The sequence below is a fragment of the Dermacentor andersoni genome, chromosome 1 (assembly GCF_023375885.2).
Source record: "Dermacentor andersoni chromosome 1, qqDerAnde1_hic_scaffold, whole genome shotgun sequence".
NCBI lineage: Eukaryota > Metazoa > Arthropoda > Arachnida > Ixodida > Ixodidae > Dermacentor > Dermacentor andersoni.
In genome coordinates this window covers 94,810,811-94,829,033 of record NC_092814.1, presented here as the reverse complement: position 1 = coordinate 94,829,033, position 18,223 = coordinate 94,810,811, and the positions used below count along the sequence as shown (strand labels likewise).

Here is an 18,223-nt window from a genome sequence, read left to right as displayed (position 1 = left end):
ATGCACAGCGGCGCGCGAATGGCGAGATGAGACTCACTTAAATGTTGCGTCCTCATGAATGGAGGACGTATAGCTGTGGTTCTTCTTGAACAGCGCATCAACAGCGAGGGCAAACACCCACACCGCATCGTACGCGTAACCCCCGTAGTCACTGTCTTCTCTGCCCTGGACAAAAGAGAAACCGTCGATAAGCAACACTGCTCGTCAGATAGGAATGTTGCGAAGCCTAGCACGACGGCATCACCCACGTGCCCTAATTACTCGGTACTTCTAAGAATATAGGACACGCATTGTCTAGCTGAAGAAGGGGAGAGCTGCGTCTTATCCAGGACCTATGGAGAACCTGGAACAATGCAACAATACTACTAAAATTCTTCGTTCCCGCGTTTCTTCAGTGGCGGCGCCCGGTCTATATCTACACGTTAGCACCAGGATCGACGGTTTGAAGCGGCGAATGACGAGAGGTAACAGGATCCGACGAAAAGAATCGTTACATTAAATCAACTCTTCTATTCAAACCGCGACGAAATGAGACACGTTCCGTTAGCAGTTTTCGCTGTATTTACACCCTTAAGGTTCGCCGACGTGCACCATACACTCTAAGCAACCGAAGTTTTCAACTACATGCGTTTATAAAGACGGTGCCACCTGGCAGGCAAGGATGGAATCCGCAGTCGCGTATACACAGCAGATGGACACGTCTAAAAGTCAGTGAGCCGTATAGAGCGTATTGCCAGGGAACTATGTAGTTCGTTATTGGCGTAATGTCTAACTCGCTCGAACACAGCTTCGTTGAGGCTGCTCCGTGGCTGTCTACATTCGTTCGATGGGAGAAGATATGGCTTAAGTGGGGGCAAGAATGGGCACCCCATTTCCCTGCCTTCGCGCCCCAACCGCGGCGCCGGTCACGTCAATGACGTCACAGATTTTATGCTATTTTCTAGCACTTCTTTTTTCTTCGATGTGTTGAGGTCTATACAAATCGAGAGGTTGAGTTTTAATTTTTCTAAAGTATTGTAATTCGAGCTCTTTTGTGTATACTCGACCGTAAGTTGGCTCAGAATCACGTGGCCCCGGTACAGGAATCTCGTGACGACGTCGTGTTCGAAAATCACACAATGGAGTTGTTTCGGATAGTAACAAAGTTTGTAATATTCTTTAATCTTTGCAATTATGTTTTAAACTCTAATTAAAACGCTCCTTTTTGTTAACGGGTTGCCTGATCGCGGCTATTTCTTGAGTGCTTCATCTCCGCCTTTCCAGATAACAGATGAAATACGTAATCGCGCCCTCTAGTATAAGCCACGGCTTATTTTTAAATTATTTATTTTATACGATCGTTCCGCGCAAGCAAGCACGAGCTATGCAGGCGCTCCAACGTACCCTGTCTTCTCGTGCATGTTTAAACCCGTAGCAGTGCGAGCCTAGCAAGAGTTTTACCGCTGGGATTTAGAGAGTGCGACTATTGGCAGACGGTGCAGGAGCTACTATAACGTATGTTTCAGACGACGGCTGGCCCGCATAAACAATATTTATGTTATTTATTTCGACGTATCCGGCCAAGGTAGATGAGAAGCACCGAGATGGAGCAACATTTGCTATCGGTGGTAGCAATTTAACCGTAAAATTTTGATCAGATATTCATGTGATGATTACCAAAAATCATTCACATCGTCATTTATATACGGTATCAATACTTCCGTCAGCTGCTTTTGCTTCAGAGCAGCGATATTAGAGGTTGGGGTAGGAAGGAAGGTGGTAGGGTTCCAAGGGATACGGAAGTTTGAAGGGTACATGAATGTGGAGGAGGCTAGCTTGCTCTCATGAACGTATATTACGAGATCATATTCAGCCTACTTCGATGAGCTGATGGCGAAGAAACTAAATCGCCAGAAACGCGAAAACGAGGCGCACACGTCTAAGTGTCCTGGCGCGTTGTGCCTGTGTTTTAGTCGCATTATATACAATACTCTTTTGCCAGTGACACATATAAATGTACAGTGAGCTGAGATATCTGGTAATGAGCCATTATGAACAACAGAGCATTGACGACCATACACTAGTGTGGTAATTATAGAAGGTAGCGCTTGCATTTTCTTGTGGTTTCGTTGTGTGGTCGTTTGTTTTGGGTTCTTTCTATCCTCCTCCTCCACCTGGTTTAGAATGAACGTCCGAATGATTCTTATGCCGAATGTCATGCGCTGGAACTTCTACTCCCTCAGTGCATCGAAAGAGTCTGGCCAAGCACTCCTTCGTACAACACCGCGTGCCGCGAACTTACGCCCTGCACCATTTCGCGGCACCACTTCGACGCGTGACAATGCGCACTGCAGCCTTCACTGCAACTGTTAACGATGTTGCCACTTTCAATGTTCCCTTTCTCCTGCCTGCCCCACTATCTGTGCTCACATTCCTACTGACCGTTGTGCAGGTGCCACTTCCGGACCATAGGCAGACTTTATAGACCTATACAGAGAACCATAGGACTAGGCCAGCAGATCTACAGTCAACGTAAAACTTTTGCGTCTGGACAGCAGTGATAGTGGTTATTTCAGGATTATTACCTCCCGCCAGAATAAGCAAGGTCGACGCGATTGAGCTTGAAATGTACCGGACAGTTACATTTATGAGATTGATAAGCACAGGCTTTTCGCTGCAGTTCAAACCCATGTTCAACTTGTGCCTACAATTGCCGACAACATGACAAAGCTACCCTTTCCGTTCCGCGCCTGTGGGCGCATTCGGCGATGCGGAAGCTTACAATCATTTTTGCTAACTCAACGTGCGTTAAGAAACCCAGCGCAGCAGTTCAGATAGCGCCGTGTTCCTACCTGACCTGTAGCAATCTGCTTGTACGTCGCCTTCCAGAAAGCGACAGTCTTGTTGTCTTGCATGGTGGCATTGTCGTCAGCATACGCCTTTGGGTGCAGACTCATGTAACCGTCGATGGCCACCTTCATCTCGCCAACAGTGCAGTTCACGCTTTCATTGAAGTGCTGATTGTAATACTCGGTGTTATACCACTCCCGATGGCGCTGTTCTTGCTGGCTCAGCCACGTCGGTAGAAACCACTGGTAACCGTCTCTTCCCGTCATGCCCTGCCAAATGCAAGACACGTGCTAAGGCAAGCATGCTTCTATTGCTAATGCAAGTATCGACGGCGAAAATCCTACGCATTGACAACACAACGCGAAAGAACGATTCAGTGTCAAGAAGGTAGAACGGGTGGTTTCAAAGCTCAAATCGTCTCCTGAGTAACATACGGTACTGTGACTTAACGGCCATCCCCTTATGATTGAAGCACATTCATGGTGGTTTTGAAGTCATAAAAGGTCCATTCAACAGACTTGGGCATTTCAAGTGAACAAAAACAGCGTACAGCACAGTCATTCAAATCTAGGCCAAGCATCGACGCTCGACATATGCGTTACAGGAATTCATCAGTTCAAACAAAAGCCCGCGCACGTTCTTTGACAGTGGCACGGACCGCAGTCTACAAGCTAGTCGCCACCAGCAGCGTCTTTTGCGGCCGTGATGTTTGTAGCGGAGTGGTCTGCCACTGGTCGCCCTAAACTCTACAGCAGTTTTGGTGATGCCAGTGAAGCCAAAGGGATGGAACCGTCGCGGCTAGGACTGGACTCGCAGCGTAGCATAACATATGTGTCAAATGGATCTGAACTTGAACTTGTTGGTATGTGATGTATATGACTTCATTGCGAGAAACTGCGAGAAAAATAACCAGACAAGTAAGAAAGTTTCGGCAGTATTTCTTTGTCTCCTAATTTTACACACGTTTTCCCGTAATAGAACATATAGGCCGTACCTCCCCATTTTCCCTTTAAAAGAAGCTAAGAAAAGGGTACATAGTCGTGACGTAACACACTAACACAGGCTCCCCTCTTTCAGAGGTCTGTGGAGTTTAAATGCGAGCCGATGCAAGGATATCGCACACAGTGGACGGCGAAGGAGATAGGCACATGCGCGGCGTATATAGTTTTGTTGCTGCAAAAACACTTTCATCGGCTATTACTGAGCATTTTTGAAAATTGTTGCGGGAGAACGGTCATTAAGGGTGCCGATAAGAGTGCCAGTCGAGACCAAAACGGGGGGCAGTTCTACAGATGTAATTCAGGGGCACTTCAAAACAATAGCGCGCGATCGATCGAATGGCATGTGCAAGTCAAATTAAGGCCTGATTCGAGGCACCGACGTGTTCTCGTTGACTCGCGGTTCGTTCTTGGGCTGCACCGTTGCAGCAGCCACCAGGAAACTGCGCTCACCGGGAGTTGCCGCGTACCTGCCTGTAGGCCTCGCACATAATGGCGCGGGCGGCGTCCTCATCGAAGCCGCCGATTATGATGCGCGCATTGCGGGATTTGAGGTCAGCCAGGTACTGGGACATGTCTTGAGACCTGTGCGTGCCATTGTGCGTGCCGTGGTCGTGGGGAAACTTGCGGTTGGTGACAAAGTTGAGGCCCAGCTTTTGCATGTCGTCGTGCAACAGGTTCAGGTACTCGCTGTACTTGTGGCCGTCCTCGGTGAGCGCTGCCAGGCGCCGCCACTGCAGAGCCTGCAGCATCTTTAGGTACACAAACCTGCGTACAGCACGAGGACGCTGTCAAATGGCACGGTCAATAAGTGATCTCGCGGAAGCAGCAAGTGCAGTACCTTTCTCACTTTGTCCCGCACTCTTCTTGTCTTTTTGGACTTACTGCCCATTGAAAGGGCCAGAGCGTTGACTCGCCGATTTCGGACCCTCGCTGGAGACGGAACGCTAAAGGCGTGCCTTACGCACCTCGAGTGTAATGCACGGCCCGATGGTTTCAGCACATAATGTACTTAAGGTTTCTCTTATACGAAGTTATGAGACCCATTAGTGGCACTAAGGTACACTTAAACGCGGGATGCGCTCGCAGGCGCTCTTGTTTCCAGCAACACCAAGGCTCGCAGGTGTGCGCCCTGAACGGCTTGATGTGACGTTCGAATTTATACTAACCCCTCCTATATTACTCGTTCACCTCTTCTGCTTGGTACTTACAGTTTACCGTTAGACTTCAGTGTCTCGACAATGTTGTTTAGGTGAGGGCTTTCAAGTTTACGTCCGGAATCGGGCACTTATACATGGTACACCGCGGGGCACACAAGGGTGACAGTTGCCTAAACTTGTGGTAGCTTGGAGGGAGAAATACGAGTATATGTATACAGAAAGGCCGGATGTGAATAGCAATCTAGGCCAGCACGTTTGCCGGCTCCAGGAAGGTGAGAAACCAAGTTCGGCAGGCAGTAATACATAACATAATACATACATAATACATACATAATAACACCTAGCGATTGTTTCATTTCCGTAACTTCCATGCGGCACGGCCGCCGCTTCGAGGCACACGCTCGCAAGTGATTCACGCACCTGTATATATGGTTCTCAGGGATGGTGCGGAAGAAATAGGGGTACTTTTCGCGCTTGGAGAAGAGGGCCCCTTCGGCGCTGTAGCTAATGATGGGCGTGTTGTAGTGCTGCGCCACGCCCACGATCGGCTCCAGCGTCTCGGTGCAGGCAGGCCCTGAAAAGAGCACGGCGGTTCCGATGGTGCCAAGAGCGAGAGCCTAACATTCCACATTTTCTATGAAACGATAAGCACGTAGAGAAACATGAGTGATCTATGCCAGAGCATCACGTGTGCCTAAATACAAGAAAGCTACTGATGTTAGTGGAGAAACACAAATCTGTGCTTGAATAGTCATGAAACAGGAGCATGCGACAAAGTGGTTCGTGAGAAAAAGCATCGGTCAATTCTGAAAGTTAAGAAGTTGTGGAAACGGCCAAGTGAGATGGACCGCCTCTCTCCAGTCCTAGCTCCCAAGACAGTGCACGCTCTTCGGGAAGATAGAAAGCGGCTTTAGAGTTTCGGCCGCACTGTTACAGAGTCGACGCGGGCCTCACGTTCGGCGTGCAGCTGATTGGAATAGGACGTCACAGCCTCATTGTCGAAAGCGTCCAGAAAATGTTCATACGAACTATGTGAACTCGGCCCCTCGATATCAAACAGAATTTATATGCGACAGGAACGAATTTAGGACGACTGGAGTGAATTTTCTCTTTCGAAGCTGAACGCTAATATACGAAAAGTACGCAGCCAGCACTAAATGTGGGCGTAGTTAGCATTCCTGACGCTTTGGGTTTTAAGTACTGCAGGAAAAGCGTAAATAATCCCATCGTATGAGACGGATGGAAGATAGGTAACGGAAAGTAAGGTCCCTGACTGTGCGTATGGTGGGCAAGTTACGCGAGATCCCAGCCGTCAGCAACCATGGACTTTACCCGTCGCGTACGCCTACATCATCATCCAAGTGAGGCTTTCTGTTAGCATTATACTACAAGCAATAAAGCTTACCCAAGATGCCGATCAAGCTCTTGTAGGTGGAGTTGGTGACGTAGTTGATGTAGCGCTTCATGACCACGTCCTGCGCACACTGACCATCCTCTTCGAGGATCACAAGCTTGAAGTCCTTGAGAATATTCTCGTTTCGATTAATGCTATCCATAGCCATGCGTGCCGCTGCAACGAAAACAAGCGATACAAACATGTAGTAAGGCGTAGTGAAGCACTGCCATTTCAATTTGGAAAAAACGTGAATGTAGATTATGTTCGCGCAGAGATCACCAGTATGGGCAAAGCACAGAGTGATGGCTGCAAATTTTTTTACGACTGCTGTTACAGGATCATTCCCTTAGTCGTTTTGATGTCCGCCGCTGTACGCCAGCGACCGCTGCAGGAATTCCGAAGTGCCTTGGAAGAATTTATAAAGGTATAAAGAAAAAGTGGGTGAGAGAGAGAGAGGGAGAAAGCAAGGAAAGGAATGGCAGGCAGGTCAACCAGACGAGTGCCCAATTTGCTACCCTACGCTCGGGTAAGGGAAAGGGTGAATAGAAAGAGGAAAAAGGAAGAGAGTGAGCACTGAGTGGACAAAATGCAATTTTGCTCACAATGCTAAGCAGTGATGCTACAGCAGAGAATTCCATTCCCAAAGTGCGCGGTCGCGCTGCTAGCTATGACTGACTGCCGAGTGCAAACTAATTCAAATGTAGAGACAAGCAAGCCCCAAAGGGTGCAAACGTCCCTAGATTGCAGGTTCAAGCCCCAAATGGTGTAAACTTTACTTAGATTGTAGGAACCAAGATAAGCCCCAAACGATGCAAACTTTTCTTACAGACAAGATAAGGGCTTTCTCACCCTATCAAGTGATCTTTTTTTTTTTTTTATTTCCCCAACATATTCTTTTATAACGTTGTTTCTGCTATGAGAAAAGGAGTAGCCGTCACCATTATAAGATGACGACGTCTCTTTCTTTTATTTTCACTTCAATAAAGAAAAAGCCCCAAAGCGTGCAAACTTTTCTTTGAGTCTACAGTCCTGGTCGGCACCGATGGCGCACGGAGCAGGGCCTGGAATGCCCAAGCGCGTCAAGGATGGGTATGCCAGTCAATCAAAATTTTTCAGGAGGAGCTGTCGATGAAAACTTTAAGAGTTTGAATAATTCATTTGTTTTAGCTGAGGTCAGCTTACTGCAAAATATTATATATTTGTAATGTCGAATAATTCTGCTTAAGAGCACAATTTCGTAACTGCGCTCGCAATGTCGAGCGCAGTTACGACGACTGTTGCTATTCGACACAACGCCTGTCGGCGGTTCCGCTTCCCCATAGCAAGCATTATATGCCCACGACTCGTGTAATCCGTATTGTTGTAATTCTACATTCATTTCCTTGTTTTGCGTTTGCTGCTCTGCACCCACCGCTTTCAACCGCAGCTCTGGCTTTCGGTGGAGAAACAGCTTCACAAACATTGTGCGATAGACTGACATTTACATACACGTATGACAATTTGCGATTTGCACATGACAAGTTATAGCATCTAATTTATGGCGATGGCCAAGGAACTAACCTGTAAGCACGCCGCCCACGCGATTATAGATGCCGGACATGGGGAAGATACCGCCGATGTGGAGCATGGGCTTGTCGGCGACCCGTACCGAGAACTGGTGCAATAGGACCTCGTTGTCGAGTAGAAAGTGGCACGCAATCTGGTGGAAGCTCTTCTGCTGCGGCCTCTTGCTCTGGTAAAATTTGAGAAGCTTTTCGTACTCCTGCTGTGTGAAGGTCATCTTCTCCACCAGCTGATAAACGTCTGGCGCGGTGTCCTTCAGCTTCGACCAAGCTACCTGCACGAAGCACGCCGCGGTTGAGCATAGCTAGCCTGTCCGGCTAAATGCAGTCAAAATCGGCAGTGGTATAGGCAGGGAGGCTACTTCGTACGCAATCGGGTTTGTGGGTGAGAAGGATGGCTGCGATTACGAGAATTGTTCATTAAAGGTTTCTCTTGAACTACATCACTTTGGTATACATTAAAGAAATTTCACACAATTATAAACGTGTATTTCTATAGGCCAGAGAAAAATATTCAGCTCTTTCCTAATAGCTATTTTTGTTTCACCGACTGAAGACTGAGGAAGTTGGGAGTATAGAGTCAGAGATCAGTGAATAACTTCCTGAATCTCAAAGGCAACACACCCCAACAAACTTTTCATGAAATAACGACGGTGTATACGACAGGCCAGACGGCCTGTCGTATGGCGTCGTTAAATACTGGCGCCGGAGTTAAAATGTGGACAGAACTTGGTCACAACGGCACCGACTCCAGGTCGACCTCATTCAGCCATCGATGGGGACACTGTTACAAAAGTGGAGTAAGGCATGTTGTTGGGCTAGTCAGTTCATAGATTCATATATTCTTCGCGCAGTTTAAAATTTTGCGGAACAAAAGTGGAGACAGTAAATTTGAAAATCACCGCATAACGATTCATGAACTAGCTGAAAAGTTCAAGATCAGCGTAGGGTTCACAGGAAATATTACTCTGTGAAATCTGACGAAAGGAGTTGGGGCGTCGGGTTCCTCGCTTGCTTTCTGCTTTTCACAAGAAGGACCGAGTGACCCGCACTAGTGAACTTTTGGTTACGCGCCTAAAAAAAACCAAGATACCTTTTTGTAAGATACATTACAGCAGCTGAAACAAGAGTGTATAGTTATGAACTAGAAATTAAATTCCAATCTAAACAATGCAAGCACTAGCACTCGCCGTCCCTTTAAAAAAGGCATGAGGGCAACTTTCAGCTAGCAAGGTGATGCGAACAATTTCTTGAGATCCGCGAGAGGGTGGTGACAGATTTATTGCCGAAAGGTGCCACCGTAACGGGGACCTGTTATAACTTACCGACAAAATTAAGGGAAGCCATGAATATCAGAAGGCGTGGCATGCTGTGAAAAGACGTCCTGCTCTTGCAAGACGATGCTCCTGCTCGCAACTCTCATGTTGCGCTAATGGAAGCACGCTCCTCTAGATATTAAATTCTTCGTAATCCCTAGTACATCCCCGACATTCAAATGTCCACCTCCTTTTAGGTAAGAAATTTTTGAAAAGCAGGAGTTTCCTGATGACGACACGCTCATCGCCGAAGTCACGGCTCTAAGGCCAACCTAAGGACTTCTACAAGAGTCGTATCCACTGCTGCGTAACAAGATGGCAGAAGTGCGTGGCTCTCGGTGGCAGCTATGTAGAGAACGGTAAACAAGTATGCTAATTTTCGTGCTCCTCAGCCAAGAGAAAGTGGGTCAGGGGAAATTTTTATTGAACGCCCATCGTATCTCCAGTCTGTTATGCAATTGTTCTTGAGGGCATGCCCTCACTGAAGGATAGTGATGGAATGGGCAAGAAATAACTAGCGCACGACCTGCGGCCACGATAAAGAAAAATAGGCTTGTTGAGGGGTGTACGTATATTCGGGGTTGCGAATAGCAATCATACCGTATTTTTTATTCAATTCGTGTTCGAATCCACATAGAATGACATGCAAAATTTTCGAATAATCGCTTAGGGCCGAATATATGAGGCAAGTATGTATTCTGAAACCTGCATGAAGTGAGACCTATGCAAGTGGCGGCTGCTTTATAAATCTTGTCACTGACCATAGAACGACGAAATCTATATTTTGGTGCCCGTACGTGTTCACAGTTCCACTAACTCATGATTTATTGTCAGTGACCGGATTTACAATACTTATAGAAATTTACGTGTTGAACCTGTTCAGACGGTTTTCTGTCAAACGCTTGACTACATCAAGTGGTCCCTGTGTACAGATCACTTCAAAAGTCTTCAAACTAAACCATAAGCCACCCGCTCCTGAAGCCGTTCTTGCGAGTGATGGCGGCTTCAGGAGGAATTGTAGCTCCGCAGAAGCCCCGGCGAAAGATCGGTGATGGGAATAGTTAAGTTTGCTCACAATATATTGCAGTAATATAGCATGCCTAATTTATTCTCATGCAGCCTGTCTTGGCTTACGCGAAATTGAGTTGCTTTGGTAGATCCGATCCCGCTTGAATCACTATAGTGTGATGTAGTATCTGAATCATTTTCTAAGTTATATCGGTCACAATCTTCTGTCTCACATTAGCATGCGCTTATACCGCCTGTATTTTTATTAAAAACATGTTGAAATTTCACAAATTTCTTTTTCGGAAATCGTGCCTGTGAAAGACAGAGCTGCACAGCCTTTCAGGTGGATTTCTGGAAGAGGCGGAAATTACCCGCTCAAGAAATCGCAATGTCCAGATGGCTCATTAAGAAAATTCGCTAATTAACATTATAGTTTATTCCCTACGGAACGCAAACTAAAATGAAGACATTGAAGCAGAGTAAAAGTGAAACCATGTCTGCTTAGCAGAAATCCCAAGACTAGCACCACTTCTGCGATCCCCAAAATCTGCTCTGCGCCTCAATTTTGACCAGCTGAGGTTGTTTAACGTGCACCCAAAGCACGGTACACGAGCGTGCTTGCATTCCGTCCCCATCGGAATGCTGCCGCCGAACCCGCGACCTCGTGCTCAGTAGCACAACGCCAAAGCGCCACCCCAGCGTATGGCTATAGATTGAAGCAAATTATGTCAACAACCTACGTGTTGTCAGATGATGACAGACGCGATGAAATACTTCCTGCATCTATTCCCAGCTAAGATCAGATGGACACTGAAAATAATGTGGCCAAATACACGTAATTTAGATCCCATCGACGTGTATTGTAAATAGAGCCGCGTTCACCACGCGAAAGATTGTGAAAAATAACTATAACTTGGACTGCATGGATTGAGACGTTCCTGAAAAGGCTTAACTGAACAAAAAAAAAAGCAGTACAGTATTATTTCGGCTTGTCAGAACAACTTTCAAATTACAGACGTAATAGGTAAATTTACAGAGCCAAAAGAAAAAAGAAATGCCATATAAGTATGACATGTAGGCTAACTTTATTGCCATCAACATATTCCGCAGCATTGCACTGACGAATGATTTCTGCAACTGCTTCAGTTGGGGTTTCTACTGTTCTACTTTGCCTCAGAAGATGCCTTTGCTCAAGCGCATGACGTGTACCAGCTAAGTACGAAATTACTTATTCTTTGCGTTTGCGGTCATACTAAAGCGGATGTCAAATTCATTGCATAAATAATGCAGTTTGGGACACGTTCGTCATCTAGTGGAGGAAGGTAGCGAGTGTGACAACCAAAAGAACACATCTAAGGTATTGCGGCATAGCTACTGTTATTGAGTGGCAACACTATATCGGCAGAGCCCAATAACCTCGAGTCTGGCCTTTCACCACCTTAGCGTGATACGCATGCGTTCCGCTCTTAATAAGGAAGAGTACGTTGAAGCGGCTTAGCTGATCGGGACACGGTACTTAAGGGTTTTCTGCGTATATCTGATGGATCTTTAAATACAGTACGTACGCTCTTTCAGCGAAACTCGGAAGACCGTGCTTAGACACTGTTCCTTGTAATTTAAATGGACAGAATGCTGAACTGCTGTTATAGTGAATGCACTGCTAGCATTTCTTTCCCGATTACTGCGACTTCAGCATAACGACGTTCTAATGCGCACTCCTTTTGATATCCGAAAGCATTTCTCCCGAATACCCTAATTGATTTTTTAAATAAATAACCACTTATCCAACACCACTGTTATTGCCTTTGTTTATTTTATAGCTTTTATTGTTTTTCGACGTTTTCTTAGAAGTATTGCTTTTTGGTTTTTCATGTTTCGCTTGTCGTTCGCCAGAGCTTACACTGAATGTAATTGAGACAACCTTGTGTATACACGCTTATATTTTTCGGACGTGTTCTACTTTTCTGAAAGTTGCCGTTGATCACTTTAAAGAAAACTTGCCCGTTCCATGTTGTTGACTTCGAAGAGACAGTTTGACGTGTCGAGATTTCCCTGCAGCGCACGGTCCTCGCAATGAGGAAAGGCGATGCGCGTGAGATCATGGTTGCTGAATGTCAAGGAACTGGGCCTCCAGTTGAAAAATATCACCGGCTGTTTGCGCTCTAGAAGCTTATTGACATAGGTGTCTAAATGCTTGCCGATCCAGACCACGTTCACACGAAGCTTCAATGTCTCGATCTGGTGCTTCAGCAAGGCGTATGTGCTTTCTGAAATGAAGAGAAAGAAAAAAAAAAGTGATGCAAGAATGGAGGGAAGAAGGGAGGAGGGGGGGGGGGGGGGGCGATAGAAACTGCATTGATAAAAGGACGCATTCAAACATTGCCAATCACTCCGCGGCAACTTGCACGTAACCATGTGATGTGTCTTCATATTCTTTTGTTTGTGTAACAGTAGTCTAATTCATGCGCTATAAATCAATACACGCCGCACGAGCCACCCTACGCTATTCGAACGCATCACTGATACATCGTGAGCAGGACATGCCACAGCGATTAGCCAGCTCTCACATTTACTGCTTGACGGTGCCCTTAGCTAAACATAGTGAGTATTACATTTCGAAGCAAAGAACCAACTAAATGGGATTCGCCGATAAGTACACATGCAATAATTTCTGAAGAACACTGTTGTAGAGTCCGGGCGACGGGATCCACAATAGTTTGCATACGAATCCGACGCGAGCGGGCCGAGACAGAATACAAGAGTTGTTTATTCAATACAAAAACGGAATATACAGGTACTATATTTCACAGTCGGTGGTTCCAAAATCAAAGATAGCACCATGCAGATGCAGGCATGCTGCTTGCGACGAAGCGAGAAAATAGCGCGCAGACACAAAATCTGGTTCCTTGTTGCTTGGCGCTAACCGGCGACCAGGCCCGAGAGAATTTACACGAACCTTGTGAAGTAGGCCGTGCCGAGTGATACTACTCCGTGTATGCATCATACTAGCCTGAGAGGCAGATTGCAGGCGGACAAGCTGATTCCGATCTGCTTTTGGCGTGCTCGTGCAAACGTCTATATGACGATGACTGACGCGATGCGCGCAGAACTGGGCAATTTACCCAGTGCTGGGGCTAAAGCACACAAAAAAGCAGCCTTGCGAACCCACCTGGGAAATCTGCGATGAGCGTGGCGCAAGGCACTCCCCGGCCATCCCTGAGCGGGTCACACAACGGAGACCGATAGACGCCGCTGCGACAGCTAGTAAAGTTGCAGAGGTAGCCGCCTCTGGTCAGATGATCCTGTAGCTTCTCGTCTTGAAGCAGGTCCAGCTGGGACGTCATGTTGGCCGAGCGGTACGAGCGCCAATGGTCAAGCACCATATTATACTTGTTCCAGAATTCTTGGGCCGTTTGTTTCGACACATACCAGCCGTACCTGAGAACGAACCGCGAGGCACGGTGCTCATTGTGGTGTCAACCAATAGGCACACGCTACTGGGAAGAGCCCGCTGTACAGATGCTGAATTACCCCCAGACTCAACGGATTGTTCATATCAGACGCCCTCCAGTGCAGTAAGAATATTTTACGAAGGTAGTTAATCTCGCATACACTGTCACGAGAGCAGAGATGAATAATGTAGCACTGCATTTCTCCAATGCATCAATGACGTGCCAACCTGTTACTTTCGATCATAACAACCCAGCATAGTCGCTAACATTTAGGCGGTGATAATGACTTGGCGTAGAGGCTTCATGACTGCTATAACTGTCAGAATTAGGAAAGACAGTGTCAAAGAGATGAGGACGTGATTATAGCTTAAAATGAGAGCTTCATTTCTCGTACTTAAAATGTTGAATGACGATGACGTGCGATTGGAAAAGCTGTTTAGAAAACGCGACTCCTATTTGGATGCACAAGGCCACTTTCCCCAGCGCAGCAAAACCCTACATCGAACTCACCGTCCGAGAGGACCCAGAGGACCAATGTCCGTGATGCGATCTGTTCGCAGCCATGGTTTGATGTCAAAAGAAGGTCCCATCCAGAGTTCTAGGTTTATCATCGTCTCAGGAACGTGGTCACTGGAGACGTTGCAATCACTGGAAGGCCGCATAGAACGACGAATGCAAGAAACTGATAAGGTTCGGTAAAGCATGTGATTATTGACTGAAAGCTTCTTTCACACGGAGAAAAAAAAATGCTCTTTTGCTTGTCGCATGGATGGGAACGGCGTGGGTTCACTGACGGTGCCCGAATGGCCTCAATTTTTTGCAGTTCACTTACGGTATACTGCCGACGCCACGACTTACATTTCCTTGACCTCTCGCTTCATAAAAAGGTAAGGGTCCGTTGAAACACCGTTTCCTACCCAGCCGTGTGCAGTTTTATACAAAACAATCTCGAGCGAAATATGGCACTTAGTCTGACGAATTAGAAGCCACCGCGAGCTTCCAGCTGCGTCAACTCCTGCGCCGGGTGCGGGGATAGTCTAACAGGTCAGCACCCTCAAAGTTACGGAGGTAATTTCTGCAAAGCCTTTGCGTCCAAACTAAAGCGCTTTGAAGAAAATTGGACACTCGAGTACTGCTTATGCCGACAGGCTCGAACCACAACTGATGCGGCGCACGGAACATCGTGCGGCGGAAAGCGAAGTGCTCCGTCTTCTAAGACACGTCGATCGGACATTTCATAGTTACCAGTTTCTTTGTAGTTATCAGCCATTATAATGCAACGCCAATGACGTTGTCTGGGTCATTATAAGCGAGAAACATTTAGTGGCGCTGTATGGCTGACGTGGGTTGTTAGTGGAAGGGGCGTCTGTGTTTCACTTAGGTGAAAAATTTCCCTTCTTCCGCTTGGTTTCCGACTCTTCGAGCCTGGGCAGTCAATATTCGGCACAGGGAGCTATAAAAATTACGCATAGGAGCCACCAAGGAGACTTCTTGTACGGTGTATTATCGCGCAGATTTATTATGCCACGCTTAGTCTAGTCATATGCTGCCGTTTCATCGTACTGTTTAACTTTTAGCCTGAGATTTCTTTCGTGTAAGTACAGATTTTTTTCCTGTACATATTTTTAAATGTATACAAGCTGTATACAACCACAGCGAAGACAATTTTAAAACTTTTTACTAACGTTACGGATATGGCGTTCAACGCATTCTTTTAAAACGTCAACAGCTTTCTGCCTATATACGTTTGAATCTGTTAGAGCGGCTGCTAAAACTGGATAAGATTTCCGTCTATTTGAACACGACAAAAGGCAACGTTACAACAAAGAAATGGAGCGCATATTGAATAATTATTTCTGAAACATCATGTTCTTCATAATAGTGTAAGTGTACTGCTAGATATCTTTAGGCACAGCTATTTGTAGGGACATTCAGCTTTGTTTTAATCAATCGAATGGATTATGCTCTTTAGCTGATTCTTCTTTGTTGTTATCTACACTGTAAAATATTTTTGTGAAAAAAGAAATAGCAGGGAAAGCCATATGACAAGTTTATTAGCACATTTTTGCTGTTTTGTTGTTCCCTGTTTCTCACTTTTTCTGTAGTTTCACTAACATTTTCTGTTCATGGCTTTTCCGTCATTTTACATAGTAAATGTTGTTACGCACTTTACTCTCTTATGGGAGTAACTTTTACTCCCGTAAGGACGGCAGCTCTCATGGAGTACGAAGGAGTCAAATGCCGAGATGCGGTTGTAACAGGTCACGTAAATACAGATAAGCAAGCTACACAGAACGACGTGACATGTGACATCAAGTATTTACTCCACCGGTATGTTTCCATGCTCTCAGTGGCACGACTTGCCGGGAGAGCAATTGTATCTTTTTCAAACATTAGGACCCATTGGCTCGCGCATATGAGATCTATGCATACGTATGTGGCTGGTAAAGCTGCACACAAAAGTGAATTGAGGATAGTAAAAAGATGAACAAGTGTCATTTCGCTTACAGTATTGATAAAGAATTCACTTTACCGTATAGGGATCAATTCTGTTAAAATCAGGAGAAACTTTTTTAGCAAATACAGAAAGAAATATTTTTTAAAGTAAAAGAATGTTTTTTTTTTCACTGAAAGGAATTTTCAGTAGTAGAAATAGAAAGTTTTTCGGTTTCTCACATTTATTTTTTAGATTGTGTGTATGAAAAATCTCTGCACGTGAATTTACAATATGTGCATTTGTGGAAAACTAACGTAACTGCCGCGAACACCTAATTTAACAAAATTAACAATGTAGACATTCTGTGTAAAAAAAAAAACGCTTAGGAAACATGTTGAAAACCCGAGGACACCTAAGCACTTCTTATCAGTTGTGAATGCGAAAGCATTAATGTCCAATTGAACTGCACAGAGCGGTCCTCCGAGTTTTGCGCTGCGAGTAATGTACCATAGCGGTAGGTGCTGCCCGAGACAGCAAGAAGCAGCAGCCTGCAGTGCCAACGCTGCAAGCCACCGACGCGGCGATGCCCTCTCCCCTCACGCAACACCTGCCGCGCTATCGCGGTGCAGGTATTCCCTTTCGCCCACTCTGCGGCTCTTCTCCGTCGAGGCGCAGCTCATGACGTGGCGTCGCAGAATTGGCAATGCGAGTTTGGGTGCCGTTTCAGTGCTACAGACGACAAAGGCCGACTTTTTCGCTCAATGTGCCACTTGATGCTGTCGCATCAAAAAAAAACAAAAAACGAAGTGACTGTCTTGCTGACCATTCTAGCGTTTAAAACCACTAGGCCCCGGAGGCGCACCGGCGAAATGAGTCATATAAGCTCTTTAAAAGCATTTGCAAACTTTTCTTTCTTTCCGTTGGTATTGAGTATATTTAATTGTAAAATAAAATAATAGATCTCCATGTTCAAGAAGATGGGCATTGACAACGCACCAAAGTGCAATTCATTAGTGTCATTGCTACATTTGATTTTCCAGCTTCACTTTCTCTGCACAATACAGCGTTAATTGTCGATAAAACTGCGCCTTCTGGCAATTGCATTAAAACTAAGTGTTGACTCAAGTAAAAATAAATCCAATTTCTTTTTTTATTCTTTGCGAGACCTTTCCAATAATGGGGTGATAGCACGCCCCCAAGACATCATCGTAATTGGGATGATGCCTTTCACTAACTAGTCCAACAAGTGGCTAATACAAGCAGCAGGTCACATCGTAGTACATGGCATGCTGCGCTATTAAGCTCGATCAGGACCGGATGTGACACATGTGAACGAAGCAGTCAGAAAGTATGCGATCTGCAGTACGTGATGAACAAATGGGTTCCGGAATAAACAAATTGGAACTGTCGGAAGGTCAAATATTGCCAAAAATTAAAGCGCCAGCTGACCTCTTGGTGACGTCTCATTAAAAGACGAACAAGATGTCATTCTGCCCGTCCAGGAAGTAAATGGAAAGATTGGGCGCGTCACGACAGCGCCGCCACAACATGGAGCAACGCAAACGCACAGGAAGCTCACTTGAGATCGGCGCAGCCGGTCAGGCGCTGCAGCGAAGACTCTGGGTCGATGCTGCTCGTTGACCTGATGACTACGTCCCGGTAGCCCAGAAGCTCGGTAACCAAAATATGAAACATATGAGTGACCAGCCGCTGCGTGGGCCTCTGGCTCGTCTCGACGACGATGTTGTGCGCGCGGCCGTTGACGTACATGATGCGGGGCGCCGGCTCGGGCTGTTCAACTGCATAAGGAAGACGCACTCGTCGTTTGCGCGAGTCTCGACAACTGAAGAAATTTTTTTTTTGTGCTTCCCATCAGCGGGGGCCACAGGAAGATATAGCTATGCATTTAGTCGGGAGACGCTTTTTACTGCCGAGGCAAAGAAACGGCGCAGCTAACAGAAATAATTGGGAAGAACGACAACGTGGGCGCTGCCGGCTGCCAGTGTTTTCACGTTATTTTCTCTTATTCCTGTTACTTGGGCTGCTTTCTTGGCACAAATGGCCC

The 18,223-nt window shown here is 46.1% G+C and overlaps 1 protein-coding gene across 1 annotated transcript in view; it reads right to left on the bottom strand.

Annotated features, from left to right (window-relative positions):
• The window catches only part of LOC126545795 (uncharacterized), a 60,606-nt gene that overhangs the window by 5,546 nt on the left and 36,837 nt on the right, over positions 1–18,223 (bottom strand). The window contains exons 3-12 of the mRNA XM_050193794.3: positions 17,738–17,957; positions 14,232–14,369; positions 13,439–13,707; positions 12,267–12,536; positions 7,944–8,216; positions 6,393–6,557; positions 5,408–5,561; positions 4,298–4,595; positions 2,832–3,098; positions 38–165 (exon numbers count right to left, since the gene is read on the bottom strand). Of these exons, the coding sequence (XP_050049751.1) occupies positions 38–165; positions 2,832–3,098; positions 4,298–4,595; positions 5,408–5,561; positions 6,393–6,557; positions 7,944–8,216; positions 12,267–12,536; positions 13,439–13,707; positions 14,232–14,369; positions 17,738–17,957 (2,182 nt within the window). The remainder of the gene's footprint in view (positions 1–37; positions 166–2,831; positions 3,099–4,297; positions 4,596–5,407; positions 5,562–6,392; positions 6,558–7,943; positions 8,217–12,266; positions 12,537–13,438; positions 13,708–14,231; positions 14,370–17,737; positions 17,958–18,223) is intronic.